We start from the raw sequence: 15,951 nt of genomic DNA, 5'->3' as shown, positions 1-15,951 counted from the left end.
GTGTCTATTGTTTAAGCTTGGAAGATACCTGCTCGGCAGGACTTTCCTGTGTGTACATGTGCCGTGTTACCATCCCCCCACGAGCTAAGGAAAGCATGGTGAACATGAGGCAGACAAAGCATGGAGGGGAAACCTGCATGAAATTGCAGGCGACTTCTTTCAAGGAAATGTTTTTGGCATCTATCTGTGGAAGATGCCTGCCATCGGCTGAATGGTATTTCTTTCTTTTACTGTGGACACGTGGGACTCTGTTACAGCCTAGGAACCTACCATCCCCACCACCCATGGTTAAAGAAGCATGGCAAGAAAGCAGCATCCCGTCTACCTGGATAGCTTCAGACTTCTGTGGACAGATAGAACACGGACAGCAGTAAGAAGAAAGGAGGAGGGCTTGTGATGAAGCATGGGGTACTCTAAGGATGAGCACTATCAGGAGGGGAGGGGGCATTCCTCCCCACTCACACTGTACTGACTGTAAAGAGCTACGGTACCGGGATCGCTAGCTTTTCACCCGGGCCACAGATCGGGAAAGCCAACAGTGCGCTGAATTCATCGCACTGTCGGCTTTGCAGCAGTATATAGAACTGCATGTGCCCCAAACCATGAAAGGTCCTCTTTAAGGAACAATAGTGCTGATGCAAGATACCAAACTATCAGCTGAGCATGAGATCTCGCTACCAACCACAGGTTATCGTGACAGCTGCATGTGTCCCCCACCTCTGCAAAAAAGCTGATTCTGCCTGTTATATCTACATGCTGACCCCCCCCTCCTCGTGTCCTCCAACCAAAGTCAGGCTGTATTATCAGCATCACTTCGCACAGAGAACTAAATGATCCTGCAGTCTGTCTTCTGTTTCCTTCTTTTAGTTGCCATGACTCCTAGTATCTTTGTATCTGCTATGAGCTTGTATGTGTTTCTCTCTTGCTATATACTACTGTACTTTCCATGATGCTGTATCACACTGAATTTCCCCAGGGAGGGACTAAAAGGATTTTATCTTATATACAAAAATAAACAAACAGATAAGGTGTGTGGTCCTGAACCAGGTCATGAACTGGTTAAGCTTAGTCAAAATCTCTGCTGCAAAACCGCACGTGTTGTCATCCGTGAGGCTTGTACTGATGTAACATTAAAACAACCAGGAAAAAATGGAAACTGTTTTGCCATGTAATTACTGACTGCATATCATACTACCTGCCAATGTGAATACACCCCAATAATAACCAGACTTTACATTTTGTCAGAGCCCTCAGGAGAGTAAGAGGCGAGCTGTAATTGGATCCTATGGGCCACTTCACATAGCCCATCGTCTACACATACGTAATTGTAGAGTACATCGCTGAAATGTCAGGACAGGCTTGAAAATCTAATAAAGGCTCAACTCTGACAAACAAGAGGGCCACGCAGTGAAATTTCCTGAGTTAGCACCTTTGCACTGCGCATCAGAGGACGGCTCCATACTGGCTTCCTATTTCATTTTTCACACATTAAAAACAAGCTGTACAAGCAAACCGCAGACGGGGGCTCGGGAGCACGGCATCAGCCAAAATTGAATAAAACAGGTGTCAGAAGTGGTTCAGGGTTTGTGTCATTAAACAATATCCAGTGACACGAAAACAAGCCCGACGTGTCAGTATTCAGATGTTCGCCGCTGCTGGGATTAAACAGAGGTCTCTTCATTATCATCAGTCCGCCACAAAAGTAATTTTCCGCATTATTAACTCATGACCCTATGGAGATGTGAACAAAGTGTAATGATTGTTGTATCAGTCACAAAAAACAAATGCAGACTTAAGCTCCAGCCATCTGTATTTTGTGGTAAAGGGTACTTGTCAGTGGTTTTGACTCACCCCCCCCCCCCCTCCTCAAACACTCCATTGCTGGTAATAGAACAAGTGATTAAGATTCTACCCATGTGTACATACAAATCATTTTATTTCTACATTACCTCTGCCAGACGCAGTATGCGGATATAACAGGGGCCAGAACATCTTAACTGCCCATGTGCGAAAGATGACAGAGGTTGTCAACCAACCACAAACATGGCAGAGGTTGTCAACCAACCACAAATGGGATTAGACAGCCTGACTGTTCAGGAGACCTGAACCGCATCCTTGACATCCAGTTTGGACCTTCACTTGACAAGCACGACAAGAAGTTAGAATATACTGTACCATGACCATAGTATTAAACATATACCACCTGCATTTACTTCTTATATCAAATAGAGTTACTTCCTACATAGAAGTGTACAGAGAGCAGGTGACTGCTAAAGACGCACCAATAACTGCTAAGCTCTGCTACATTGAGTGAGGGTGAGCTCTTCAAGATAACACACTGCATAGAGCAAGGCAATAAATCAATTAAGAGCCCCTTCCCTCTCCATAGACCACCATAAGTGGCCAAATACATTAGGACTCTAATGCAGATGACAGTCTGAGTGAAGATAAGGAGAGCTCTGACACTGGCTGCCTCTGAATCCCACCGCCTGCCTGACACCGACCTTATGACATTACAGAATTTAAATGAATTCTATCATTAGAATCCTGTTTTATCTAAACCCACATCATAATAACCTTAAGAAAGGCTATTCTTCCCTTACCTTTAGAAGTCTTCTCCGTGCCGCCGTTCGGTATATACTCCCAGGCTCTTCATTATGGTAATGAGTTCTCTTGCAGCACTGGGGGCGATCCGCAGCACTGGGGGTGTCACCTGTTCAGCGAGAAAACTCTCCAGCGCCTCTGCCTTCTTGTTCCTCTCTCCTGTTCGGCCACAGAAAAATGGCCAACTCTGCATGTCAGTCAGCCATTTTCCTGCGACCGAACAGGAGAGTAGAGGCGGAAAACAAGAAGCTGGTGACGCTGAAGAGTTTTCTCGCAGCATAGGTGACACCCCTAGTGCTGTTTGTGCGCTGCAGACCGCCCCTGGTGCTGTGAGAGAACTCATTACCGTAATGAAGAATCCAGGAATATATACCGAATGGCGGCGCAGAAAAGGCTTCTAAAAGTAGGGGAAGAATAGCCTTTCTTAAGGCTATTCCTACGTGGGTTTAGCTAAAAACAGGATTGTAATGATAGAATCCCTTTAAATAGTACAACAGACACCAAAACTACCTGCATCTGTTTGTTGTGGCGGCTAGAGAGAAAACTCCAGCTGTGCTGGGTTCAATGGAGTGGCGCCTATTAACAAATACTAAGAACCAAAGAACCAGAATCGGTGGAGGTGGTGAAAGATCGTCTTTAAATTACATTTCCAGCAAGTCTCCTTTCACATGTCCTTTTTGCGGTGCTTATTTCCTACTTTACGCAGATATACAACCTTACAAAATAAAGTAAAAAACATATAAAAGGACTATGTTCAGAGGAATAATGTGAAGCGCCAGAGACCCAGTGCAAAATATGTGATGAGCTCCTTACCTACCTTGTGCCACTTAGAATAGTGGTATATTTTATCAGGGAGAGGGATCATTGGGCCCGCCTAAGGGTTCAGGGCCCAGCAGTGAACACTACTGCTTCCCCCTCTAATAATGCCCCTGACTGTGCTCATATAATACATCAATATTTCCATAGACAAAGTAAAAGCAGTACGTAATGTGTAATATGTGACATTGTTAGACAAGCCGAGCTGAGAAAACAGACAAGACACTGGTAAACAGAGAAGTGACATTTTATTGTCACCCGCTGCCATTTCAGTGAACCTGTGTTGAAGGACAGTCACACAGTCTAATATTACCTGAAGGGATCAGAGCGTCACGTTCAATGATCCTTGCCGATGCCAAGTCACTGATGATGTACTGCATACGCAGGTGCTTGAATACTGGCACAAAAGGGCAGCCCTGCTCAGTTTCTAGAAAGGTGATGCCGGAATCTTCCAATTCTAAAGAAACAGACTGTATGAGAACGCATTCCCGGGTTCACAGAAAATTCTCACAACAGTGATTAGTACCATCACCTCCAAAACGCAGAGCACTCTTCGGATACAGACACATCATATCCACAAGTATGGCTAAAGCGAGAATCAAAAGGTGACTCCCACAAATTCTAAAAATGATAGTCTATTTCTGTGTGGCATTTCAGATGGAACCGGTGTTTATTTACAGTAGTGTGCAACATAAAAGGGAGTCTGTCAGAAGTAAATGGATTATAAACCTAACCCTAGTAGCTTGGAGAGGAGATTTTAAAGTCTCCAAATATATCTCTGCTATTCCGCCTTGGAGTCCCATTTTCATGTAATTCATTTCATTTACATGCACTTGAGGGGCAAACTGCTTTGGTAATATGCATTAGCTTGCCTGGGCTTCAGTCTCAGCTCTGGCTCCTCAGGAAATCATTTTTCCTCTCATTTTACATGAAAATGGGGCTCCAAAGCTGAATATGAATCCTATTTGAAAACTGAAGAATTAACTCTACAAGGTACAATTTACTACCGATAGACTCCTTTTAACCAGTTCAGTAGCGGGCCAATTTGTGGTCCAGGACCAGACACATTCTAGGTTTATTTTGTATGTGCGGTTTTGAGGTCTGTAAAATTTTTCTCGTATATCTTAGTCAACTAATTTTTGCGTCTTTTTTCGGGGACACATAGGGCTTTATTTTTATGTTATTTTTATTTTCAAATGTGTTTTAATTTTTTTTATATCCAGGAAAATATAAACAAAATAGGAGGGATATTGTGTCTGGTTTTCAAGTTATAATTTTTTTTTTTTATTTAATAACAGAAAAAGTGTCACTGAAAAACTTTATAAAATAGTTTTTCCTCTCCGTTACGGTAATTTTTATTTTGTATGGTGTCGTCGGGGGCGGGGCTATAACCTTTAATAACGGCGTTTTATTTATTGTTATTATTTTATTTACATTTTTTTAAAAACTTTTTTATTATATTTTTTTTTTTTCCAGATTGTGTCCCCATAAGGTGATAAGAGACCTTTGGGGACATCTGATCACTTTTTTTTTTGTACTTGAGGCTGATTTCTCCTATAACTGGGGCTGCTACATTTAACCTCAGTTACAGGAGAAATACAGACTCCTGTACGCTGCTATACACAGTATGCAGAGCTGATCTGAGTCCTGTAGGACCCAGCAGCTCTGGCAGGACACTGAGCCCGGCGGATCACGTGTCTGCCGGGTCAGAGGGCAGCTGATTTACGGCTGCGTCCATAGCCGTGTATACAGCGCTCATTGAGCGCTGTATACACAGCAATCGAGAAGGCAGGGGAGGTAATAAATCTGCCCTGTCTTCTCTCTGGGAGCTCCGGCTGAAGTTACAGCCGGCTCCTAGTGAAAGCAGCTACACGGTCTCCGTGCAGCTGCTGTGTTCTGGTGGACGTATAGGTACGTCCTGGCAGAACAAGGCAACCACTTCCCGGACGTATATAGTCTATGGGCGGTCCGGAAGTGGTTAAAGAGAGCCTGTCAGCAGAACCCAGCAAACTAATGCGCTCTCACAGATAGATTCAAATGACCCTAACCTAGCAGGCTCTTCCCCTTGAAAAACGAGAGTCTTTTTGTCAATATGCAATTCAGCTCTTTGGATAGTCAGGGTGTTGTGGCTCAGTTCTCTGGAGCAATGACAATGCCCTCATTGATCAAAAGAGCTTATCTACAAATTGACAAAATCTTGCCAACAGGGACCCTGATTCAACACTGTTTTATTCAGATGACCTTAACCCAGGGATAGGGAACCTTCGGCTCTCCAGCTGTTGCAAAATTACAACTCCCAGCATGCATACTTGCTTTGCTGTTCTTGGGACTCCCATGGAAGTGAATGGAGCATGTTGGGAGTTGTCTATGACTGTTTCTCCAATAGAAAACATTGAAGATGTGGTGTGATATGATAATGTAGCACTTTTTGTGTGTATGCTAGTCTAAATTGAGAAGATTTACCAACCTTTCCTGCGTTTGGAGAACCAGGCGTCCGCTTCGGTTAGGAGCTGTTTTAAGGAGCCGCTCCAAGAAGGCACTAGTTGCAGGAACATCCACTGTACACAGAAAAATTAAGAAGATCGTTCACACCCATGTGATTTTATTACACACTGCTTAGAACAAGCCTTAAAAGGGGTTGTGGCAACTACATTTCGTCCCTATCCAAAGGTGTGTCAGATTGCTGGGGCCTGGCCACTGGGACCCCTAGCGATCAGAATGGCGAACGAAAGCCCTCTGAACCTTCCCTGTGACTGAAGCATGGGTGCGCTTGTGTCTCTGGCTGCTGGGGGGGCAATCTCCAACAGTCCGCTGAGGAGGAATATAGTTGTGAAGTCCTTTCAACTATCTCCTACATGACCAAGTCTTAAATATGTGGACACCATGGCGGCAAAAAACCCCATGTACTCATAGCAAGATCTGACCACTAAAGAGCAATTCATCATCCCATTACAGGACCATATTCTCCATGTATGGTCCTCTTCAGCCTATTGCTTAAACGTTTTGTCCCACAAACAATATTTATCACACAGGATACAGGATACTGTACATTTGTGACTGCTGGAACCCCCAGCAAACAATAAAATGAGGATCCTGAGTCACCGTGCTGAGAGAAGATATTTGACTCAAGTATTGGTCACACTGTCTGGACACTCTACTTAAAGGTGTTTTTCCAGTCCCAAATCAAGTTTCCATACTGATAATCTTAACACAGGATAGGCCACCAGTATGTGATCCATCGGGGTCCGACACCTGGGCCCCGCACAGATCATCCGTTTTTGCAGTCTCCAGGTGCCAAAAGCTGCTAGTGGCCATCCAGCACTTGCAGCACTGCTCCTATTAAAGTGATAAGAGCGGCTCACCAGCCCCAAGAACGGTTTATTAACATCCCTGAATTCCCAAAGCTATGGGAACTGCCATGATGTGATTCCCCCTTTTGGCCTAAAGGACTCCGATCAGCTTTGCAATGTAACTCAGAAGATTTCACCTCTCCTGTAACTTGGGCTAATGTGTCTGGACACTACCACTCCTCCATCTCAAGTCCTAACCTCGGCCCTGGGACACAAGTATCATCTAAAATCACTAATGGAGAAGGAAAAATGTTAAAAAAGTATCCATTACTTTTTGGTTTACGTTTCCTACGTTTTCTAATCTAAGCATGCCTGTACTCTGTCTCTATTGTGCAAGCGTGAGAAGAACTGATGTCCCGTGCCCAGAAAGTCCGTATCACAGGTAAGTAGGAGTTGAGTTAGTTAGGAATGGCTAGTAGTAGGTACAGACCGGCCAGTACTGAGCTGTTGACAGAACTTTATCATCTTATCTTTAGCTTTTTTGAGTGCAACTCGGGGGCCGGCAGGAGAAGCTTTATGGAGGAATACTAGTAAATCTAAATGAGGCTTCTAGGGATCAGACAATCTATGCAGAGGAGAGAGGCAGCGTGATGTAGTGCTATCCAGACGCAGAGCATAAAAACTGCTATATGTAGCTAGGAAAAGTAGAAAATAGCCTTTTAGTGCATGCTGCTCTGCTCAAAGCTACTAAAATTCCTCAATATCAGCTAGAAACAGCCAGACACAGTTCTCGGCCAGTCCCTCAGGTTTTTGTAAAGTTTTAGGATTTTGATTCCCACTTTAAAATAGTATACAGCTTGTTGAGCTATTCAGGCAAAACACAAGTGAACTTAAAGGAAAAGGAATAACACAAGTGTCAACCCAGCGTGGCGAGAAGTCATTTTACAAAGTTATTCATACCTACATGTTGCAATCTTTCCCAGGGCTGTGCAGCACCTTTGTTTTGATGCTTCCACAGCTTGTTGCAGGTGGGATTACCAATGTAAAGGATAAACGTTACCATTCATCGCACCTATTTACAGCGGTTTGTAAGCCCCCTATTACAATTCCTAAGGCTATTCTTTTGCTTACTGACTCTGCATTATCTGCTGTTTAGCATCTACCACACAACTCCTCCGGGTCCAGATAGGAGGGTGGAAATCACAAGCAGGTGAGGCGTTACCTCCTGTACAACTAGCAGGGGAATACCAGACATCATAAAAAGAGGCTTTAAATGTCTGGTGATGGTCATGTGACTGCACGTAAAAAAATGGCGTACAGAGGCATCTCTGCTCCAGACCGTACACTAGTAAGTGACTAATCTTACATGTGAACCATTTTCACATACATTTTTAAATATCATAAAAATTTTGTGTGGACTTTATGGATTCTCCTACCTTTTTTAAAGCCGTGTACACATCCATCTCTACCTGCATGACAAGCAGATCCGGAGAACAGATGAGCTGTTTCATCATATTGATGCTGCAAAAACACAAGTTAAGAAAAGCAAAAATAAATACTTTAACACGTGCATGTATACAGCATATTCATGTAAAAAGCAGTGAAATGGTCACATCCTCAGATAGTGCACGGTAATATTCATAAATCTGCAGGCTTTACAGCCAGCGTTTTCCAAGGATCCCTTGCTGACTCAATATCTGCACTGAGCTTGCTTAGGCAATTTATATTCCGCAGTCTTCACACCAGAGAAATATATAGAGGGCAATGGAACCGCACACTTATGTACAAAGGATTTGGGTGCTAGCAGACAGAGTCCTGCGACTCTAGTACAATATAGATAAATGCTGCTGCACACCATGTAACATGTGGAGCCATGACTCCACAGTGCACTCTGCTATCCACTAGATCTTATCTGAGGAAGGTCTGTAATGACCGAAACGTTATATGTTTACTACAATGATCTAGTGCTTACTATATGCTTTACAAACTTATTCATGGCATATGTGTACCAATAAATTTTTCACTTTCTCATGTTACATGGTGTGCAGCAGCATTTATCTATATTTCACACCAGAGAAAGATATCTGAACACTAAAATCCTAATTCAGAAGACAGGTGGTGTATCAAAGGGCAACAAAACCAATATAGACAAACTACAAGTTACTAAGGGGCTGGACAATAGACAATTAGATTCACACCTGCGCCCGTGTCCACTTTAGGGAATCCTGCTGGGTTTCTGTCTTCTGCCCCAAGAAACTGGACAGGGGACGGAAACCCGACAGTCAGTTCTCAAACCCATTCACTTGAATAGGCTGACAAAGTGACTGCCCGTGAGCCACTTGTGCCTGTCCATGGCGAAACGTTTGTTTGTATTTTTTAACCGGACACAAAGTCGAACATGCATGGGTTTGAAAACGGACTTTTGGGTTTCTGTCCCCTGTCCCGTTTCTCAGGGAAGAAGACGGAAACCCTCCGGATTGCCTAAAGCGGACACGGGCGCAGGTGTGAAGCCACCCTTAGTAAGTATGAAGACATCATGCTTATATTGACATAAAAGGTCCCCTATTCCTCATACAGGCAGTAAGGCAAAGCAATGGAAATCTGTTTTCGGCCTGAAGCTAACTATGGTATATGAAGAAATGTACAATAGTGACGTCCACCGAGATTCAATAATTCACATAACTCTTACAAATCAACTCCATATTTCATCAGAAGACTACTACTGGGAATTATTGTGTTCCCTCCATAAGAACAACTTATTTTGCCTTTAGTGCTTTCACATCACTCACAAAACTATTACAGTATGTTTCCATCTAAACTAAGAAATACCTGATGAAAACAAGCCCGCAAAATGTTCTCTTAGGTCGGTTCCTTTAATGTATTCACTCTTTCAGGCTTTTCTTGCCTATTTCCCTAGACTCCTAAATGGCTTATGTAGAAATGATGTGAGAGGGCAACCAAGTATCAACGTATAACCAAGTATCAATGTACAACCAAGCCATCGGGCCTTCCAGGAGTGCAGACACAATCCCTATAGGAGCTATAGCAGCGACACTTTAATGTTGTCATTTTTAGAGAACATGTAAGAAAGGGCTGAACAGATTAGACGCTGTAAAAACCCAAGGAAAGGAACAACTCAAGATCTCACAGTTACTGCTGACCTTTAATACTAGATGTCCTTTACGAGATACATAGCTTTAACCTGTTCACCCACCGAAACCTTTCTTCACTCTCTACTTACAGTCTGTGGGTACATTGTAGTTAAATGGGTTGTGCCATTAGACACTTCTCCAGATAAGTCTCAGATTGCTCAGGGTTGGGCTGGTGGGACCTCCAGCGATCGGAAGAACAAGGGTTCAGAAGTTCCTTTGAAGCCTCCTTGTGAATAACGTCCCAGCGCGCTTTTGTAGCTGGTGCTCCATTCGTTTCTGTAGGGCTGCAATCTCACTGAAACAAAACCAGTCGCACAAATGCCCTGGTGCTTCATTCACAAGGAAGCTTTAGAGGGACTTCTGAGACCCCTGGTGAGCAGGAGAACAAGGGTTCTGCGTTCAGACTCCAACAAACTGACACTTATCTGGATAGGGGATAACTATCTCTAAAGGGACAACCCCTTTAGGTGACATAATACTGCATACAATCAGCACTTCGATAAAGGAAGATGCAACTAATGTAACTAATGCAACTTAAAGGGGTTGTCCTATTTATGATCTCTTTCAGTGAAGTAGGACAGGCCCTTTTATTAGACTAGTTTATGGCCTTATCCAGTATTACTTACCTTAGCTCTTTGAACAGATCGACACTTTGATGGGTCATTAAGTTGTTCAGAAGCCACTCAAGGCACCTGGAGGGAGAAAGTAAAGAAGGCGATCATTAATGGAAGACGACTGCAGCATGTGGCGCACTGACACAATCCACAGAAGTTCACGTGAAAGAAGGAAAAATGACATACAGGCCTTGTTAGGGAGGCTGAAAATAGCCAGAAAGCATTGTCGGCAAGGCGACATGTGACAAAGAGGAACATTTAGTGTGGTAACATCCAGGGGATTATCATTTAGGCACTCTCCCAGCTAGATATAGCACATCAGGCCTGTCAATTACTGCAAAAGCCAGGAATAGGAGAGAGGACTCTCTCACACCTAGGAGATTATGTGGGCATGAAGAAGAAACAATCAATGTCTTCAGGATGTGAAGGTTACTCTATAGCAAGATAAGCATTTCTCTTCAGTTCCACAAGCACAGAGCCTCTGAGCGCGGATCCTTGATCATTTCCATTTCCTGTATTGCTCCCAGACCTCCGGTGTTCATCCACGGAACCGCTGCCACCCTCACCCGATCCATCTACCCTGTGCACGCTATCTCAGGATATTTCAGGTGAGAGGGTTTATTTGGTCATTACTATTTTTCTCATGAGACTAGTTTCATTTTCCCTATACAAGGGTTGACATATTTTGAGCGCTCGGTGTCTCTGTCTTTTTGTTTTGCATTCTCCACCGGTCTACGGACCGTGCAAGAGCAAGTGATCTCTCGAATTACCATCGAAGCTCTTTCACTCGCCCTCCTTTGACACCTGGAAGCTGCTCTCATTCAAACCCAATGGACAACATCAGACAATGCGCTGTGAAAAGGGAGGACCTGTTTCTGAAGTATACCAAAAAGGATCCTACTGGCTGTCCTCCCTCCCATGGGGCCAATACAGCGGCCCCCAACCAACAAGGAATTTCGGGTTTCATCTCCAAGGCTGATCTTAGCGATCTCTTTTGGAAATTAGAAAAATTACTAACTGATGAGACCAGACAATCCTTGGACTACAAATTTTTATCAATCTACATTGAAGAGGATTTGATACCTAGAGGCCTCCGCCTCAAACTTGATAGCTCCTTTCCTAATGACCCATCCTTTTCAGAGGAGTGGGAGGCTTGTCTACATAACTGTAGTGTAAATTTGCTTAAATTACTGATTTCAAAACGTCGCCATCTAGCTTCAGGTCTAGATGAACAAATCACACAACTCACACAGGAGTTAGAAATCCATAACCAACACCCTGACTATACAAGGATGGACAATTTTCTCCAAACTCGTATAGCGAATATAGAGAGGGGCATGCTTGAATATAAGTCACGCAAACTCAATAGGGATAGGGCAGATTATAGAAATAAAAACATACGGTTCTGGGCACACAAACCCAATAAACCCATCGGACCCCCTCTTAACATCCAATCTAGGTCCTCTCGCCCGCATCCCTCAACTTCCAAAGAACATTTCAGCACTCCAATTGGTAGGCAGGCACAGCACTCCATCCAGGGTCGCCCCCGTCCCCGATGGACCCCCAAGAATGACATTTCTCATAACATGAGACAACAATCTCTTCTGGGAAATCACAAACCCTCTTTCCAAAAGGAATGGTCTAGATCTAGAATCCCCTCTGACTCTGAGATCCGACCAAGACCAATGCAATCAACAAAAAATCACCCTCAACAATCTATTACATCTTACAGGAGGGTTGCACATCTGAATAAGTCTGCAATCCAAACAGCTGACACACGAGGGTCATTTGGAAATGCCCCTGATGAGGGGACTTCCACCCACACCCACCAGGGACAATCGAACACTGACCCCATGTCAAGTATCTTTACCAAGTTTCCTCTAGCTACCAAATCCACCTCTCTCAATCTTCCTGCCACCCTTTTCAATAATTATATTCAATTAGCTACATCTCCAGGCACGTCCATGTCGTTTAATCATACACCTACTATCAGACATATCACGGTCGACCCCTTGGAAATCTCTATACACCCCACGTCCAATGACACCTCCCTCGTAGAGGACTTGGAAGATTCATTGATTGATGCAGAGGACACCTCCATACCGGATTCACCTTTAACTACAACCCAGATTAATCATTCCGTGGCCTTAGCAGAACAAACATTTCATAATTCATCCTATAACACCAGTATGGTTTCTTTTTTTAGCCCTTCCTCAATGTATAAACAAATCTCCCACGACCCTAGAGGCAAGACCCCCTCCAAACATTTACCACACATCAGAAACCAATCTATTCAACAAAATCACAGACTATTTCAATCCGGTTTCCCACAAAAGAAAACTCCCGGAACCCATATCACAAACCAAAATAGGACCAAACATCTTAGAGGCTGTAGAGGAGGAAGAGGCCTCAAACACAGACGAACAAATAAGTCCGGACAGGAAGAAAACCAAAAATCTAAACAATCCAACAGTATATTTAACCTCTCAAAATACTGCTTAAGCCCCACTCAGATCAGCCTTCTCTCCAGGGGTTTGTCCTTCTGTCCTACACAAAGACCCAACCAGGTAGATTTATTTGTAGATCTAAATACTTTTATTAGACGACTTACACTGAAGCGTCATTTCTCAATAGTAGGAGGAAATCCGGCTAGGAATATAGGAGCTACTACTGCACCTTCTACCAACCATCCGGTATCCATCAATATTACCGATTCAGAGGAATCAAGAACACATGAGCCCCCTCCTTTCAATACTCAACTCAAACCCAAGTCTAGTTTCTATCCGACCTATCATAGAGGAAGCAATATTGAAACTTTCTATTCATTAGTAGCCGCTGATTTCAGACAATTAAATAAACATTCCACCCATGGGGACAATAATCTCACGTACAACGAAAGGAAAGCTTTGAAAACTCAGGGACAATACTGATATCATCATAAGAAACGCAGACAAAGGGAGTGGAATAGTAATTCAAGATCGTGAAACATACGTTAGAGAAGCACTACGCATCCTGTCCGATACACATTACTACTCGCCTTTATCTTCGGATCCCTCGGAGGATCACCTAAATGACTATAACAAACTCATAATGGAAGCCCACAGAAAAGGTATCCTCACAGACAAAGAATTTGCATTCCTCAATGTAAAGAACCCTACTCTGGCAATTTTTTACCACCTGCCTAAATTACATAAAGACGCACAAAACCCCCCCGGTAGACCGATCATCTCAGGTATAAACTCCATCACTAGAAATCTCTCCCAATATATAGATATCAATCTACAAAAATACGTTACATCTCTACAGTCTTATCTTAAAGACTCAGCTAGTCTGATCAATGACCTCCTTCTCATTCAATGGAAACCCACCTATAGATGGGCGACCCTTGACGTCAGCGCACTCTACAGCAATATTTCGCACAATTTAGGTTTGTCCGCAGTAAACGAATTCCTCATTCTTGATTCAACAATACCCACCAAACAGCGCACTTTCATTTTGGAAGGCGTAGCCTTTATCCTCAATCACAACACATTTGAATTTCAGTCCCAGGTTTTTATTCAACAGAAAGGCACAGCAATGGGGACCCGTATGGCCCCCAGCTACGCTAATCTCTTTATGGGCTCCTTTGAGAAACTGTATATCCACTCAGTACACCCCTGGACTACCAACATTAAATTCTATCGTCGATATATCGACGATCTGATTTTTATTTGGGAAGGCACTCTCGAAGATTTCGATGCCTTTTGCACCTTTCTAAATAACAACTCTTACGGGATACAATTCACAGGGAAATCCGATCCAATATCCATAGAATATTTGGATTTACTCCTAGTTGGCGACAAAGATGAGATATTCACTAAAACCTACTTTAAGAGTGTGGACTGTAATAGTCTCTTGCACTTCGAAAGTCTGCATTATTCGAAGTGGAAGCACAATGTACCTTTTGGGCAGTTCCGCCGTATCAGACGGAACTGCACGAGAGATGAGGACTATGTAGTACAGAGTCAGGTATTAGTCAACAGATTTAAAGAAAAACAGTATCCACCTGACATCATTACAACCGCAAGGGCAAAAGCTAGTATCTTGTCACAAAAAGATTGCCTCATACCAGCACAGAAACCTGTGAACAATGATTTCCTCTGTAATTTCATTACAGCATTTAGTTCGTCACACAAAAGTATACATTCCATCCTTAATACTCATTGGCATGTGCTACTTAATGACCCATTTCTGAAGGGAATCCTGCCTGTTCAACCAGGGGTCACCTACAGAAGGGCGAAATCCCTAAAAAACTTTGTAGCGCCAAGTAGACTTAACCCTTTAAAACATAGCGATGACAATCCAGTGACTACCTCACCAGGGAGTTTTAAGTGTCAGAGCAAACGCTGTAAATGTCGTCTTGTAATTGGCCATCAACTCAAATCCTTTATCAGTTTCACTACACAAGAATCATTTAACTTACAATTTCATTTGGACTGCTCCTCCACCTGGGTAGTATATGTACTGGAGTGCCCATGTGGCCTCCAGTATGTTGGGCGCACAACCAGACCCCTGAGAGAACGCATTAGCAAACATAGGTGTAATGTAACAAATGGCTTCAAAAAACATAGTGTTTCCCGCCATGCCCTTTTGTACCATCAGAAAGTCTTTTCCAATTTCCGAGTCATCCCCATCGATAGTGTTCCCCCCTCCACTCCAGATCGCCTCAAAGTCCTTAACCGGAAAGAGATGTACTGGATGTACCGTCTAAACACCCTTCATCCTGCGGGACTGAATATTGCTTCGGAAGATGTCACCAAATAAACACATCAACATCTATCCATTCTTCCACCTCCCTTTCCCTTTTCTCCCCTCCACACATATATAGGTCCAATCCGTTTCTCTCCTCGCTTTATTCCCATTTCTCCACTACAATTCTTCATTCCATCTTTCGCATTAGTCAGTCACATCCCATTCCATTTTTACAGCCTCTAGTCCCTCTCTTTTCTTCAGCAATATACCCATTTGTTCAAATCCGAGTAATCACAATCCAATCAACACAGTCCATACAGCCTCCGGTCACCTTTCCCCCTACATCACATTTAATCTATTTACATGCAAAGGAATAACAATAAATTAACATAGACCCTTTATTTAGGCATCATCCTGGCATCTTTATTTCTAATAGCCATCTCCCAAAATGCATATCCTCTAGCAATTCCATATGTACATTACATGTGATTACTTCTGAATCAATTAAACATATTTGTGGGACCAGATGACCTCACTCAACTGTTTCCCCCGACAGCTCATAGCAAGCCAGCGTACATCAAATTCTGCGAGCTCTAGATGTGTCCGGGCAGAAGCGCGGGCGCATGCGCACTTCGTGGTTCAGGACGCCGTAAGCTTGGCGCCCGAACTCCACGTGTCACACAGTGCGCATGCGCGCTCTCAGGTTCGAGCGCGCGCGACTGCTGTCCCTCACACTATAAAGAA

General features: G+C 43.5%; 1 protein-coding gene across 1 annotated transcript in view; it reads right to left on the bottom strand.

Annotated features, from left to right (window-relative positions):
• The window catches only part of GMCL1 (germ cell-less 1, spermatogenesis associated), an 81,710-nt gene that overhangs the window by 25,525 nt on the left and 40,234 nt on the right, over positions 1-15,951 (bottom strand). The window contains exons 7-10 of the mRNA XM_075273038.1: positions 10,489-10,554; positions 8,147-8,231; positions 5,888-5,978; positions 3,734-3,877 (exon numbers count right to left, since the gene is read on the bottom strand). Of these exons, the coding sequence (XP_075129139.1) occupies positions 3,734-3,877; positions 5,888-5,978; positions 8,147-8,231; positions 10,489-10,554 (386 nt within the window). The remainder of the gene's footprint in view (positions 1-3,733; positions 3,878-5,887; positions 5,979-8,146; positions 8,232-10,488; positions 10,555-15,951) is intronic.

The sequence above is a fragment of the Leptodactylus fuscus genome, chromosome 5, assembly GCF_031893055.1.
Source record: "Leptodactylus fuscus isolate aLepFus1 chromosome 5, aLepFus1.hap2, whole genome shotgun sequence".
NCBI lineage: Eukaryota > Metazoa > Chordata > Amphibia > Anura > Leptodactylidae > Leptodactylus > Leptodactylus fuscus.
Note: the sequence above shows the minus strand (reverse complement) of the source record. Positions and strands in the feature narration are given on the sequence as shown.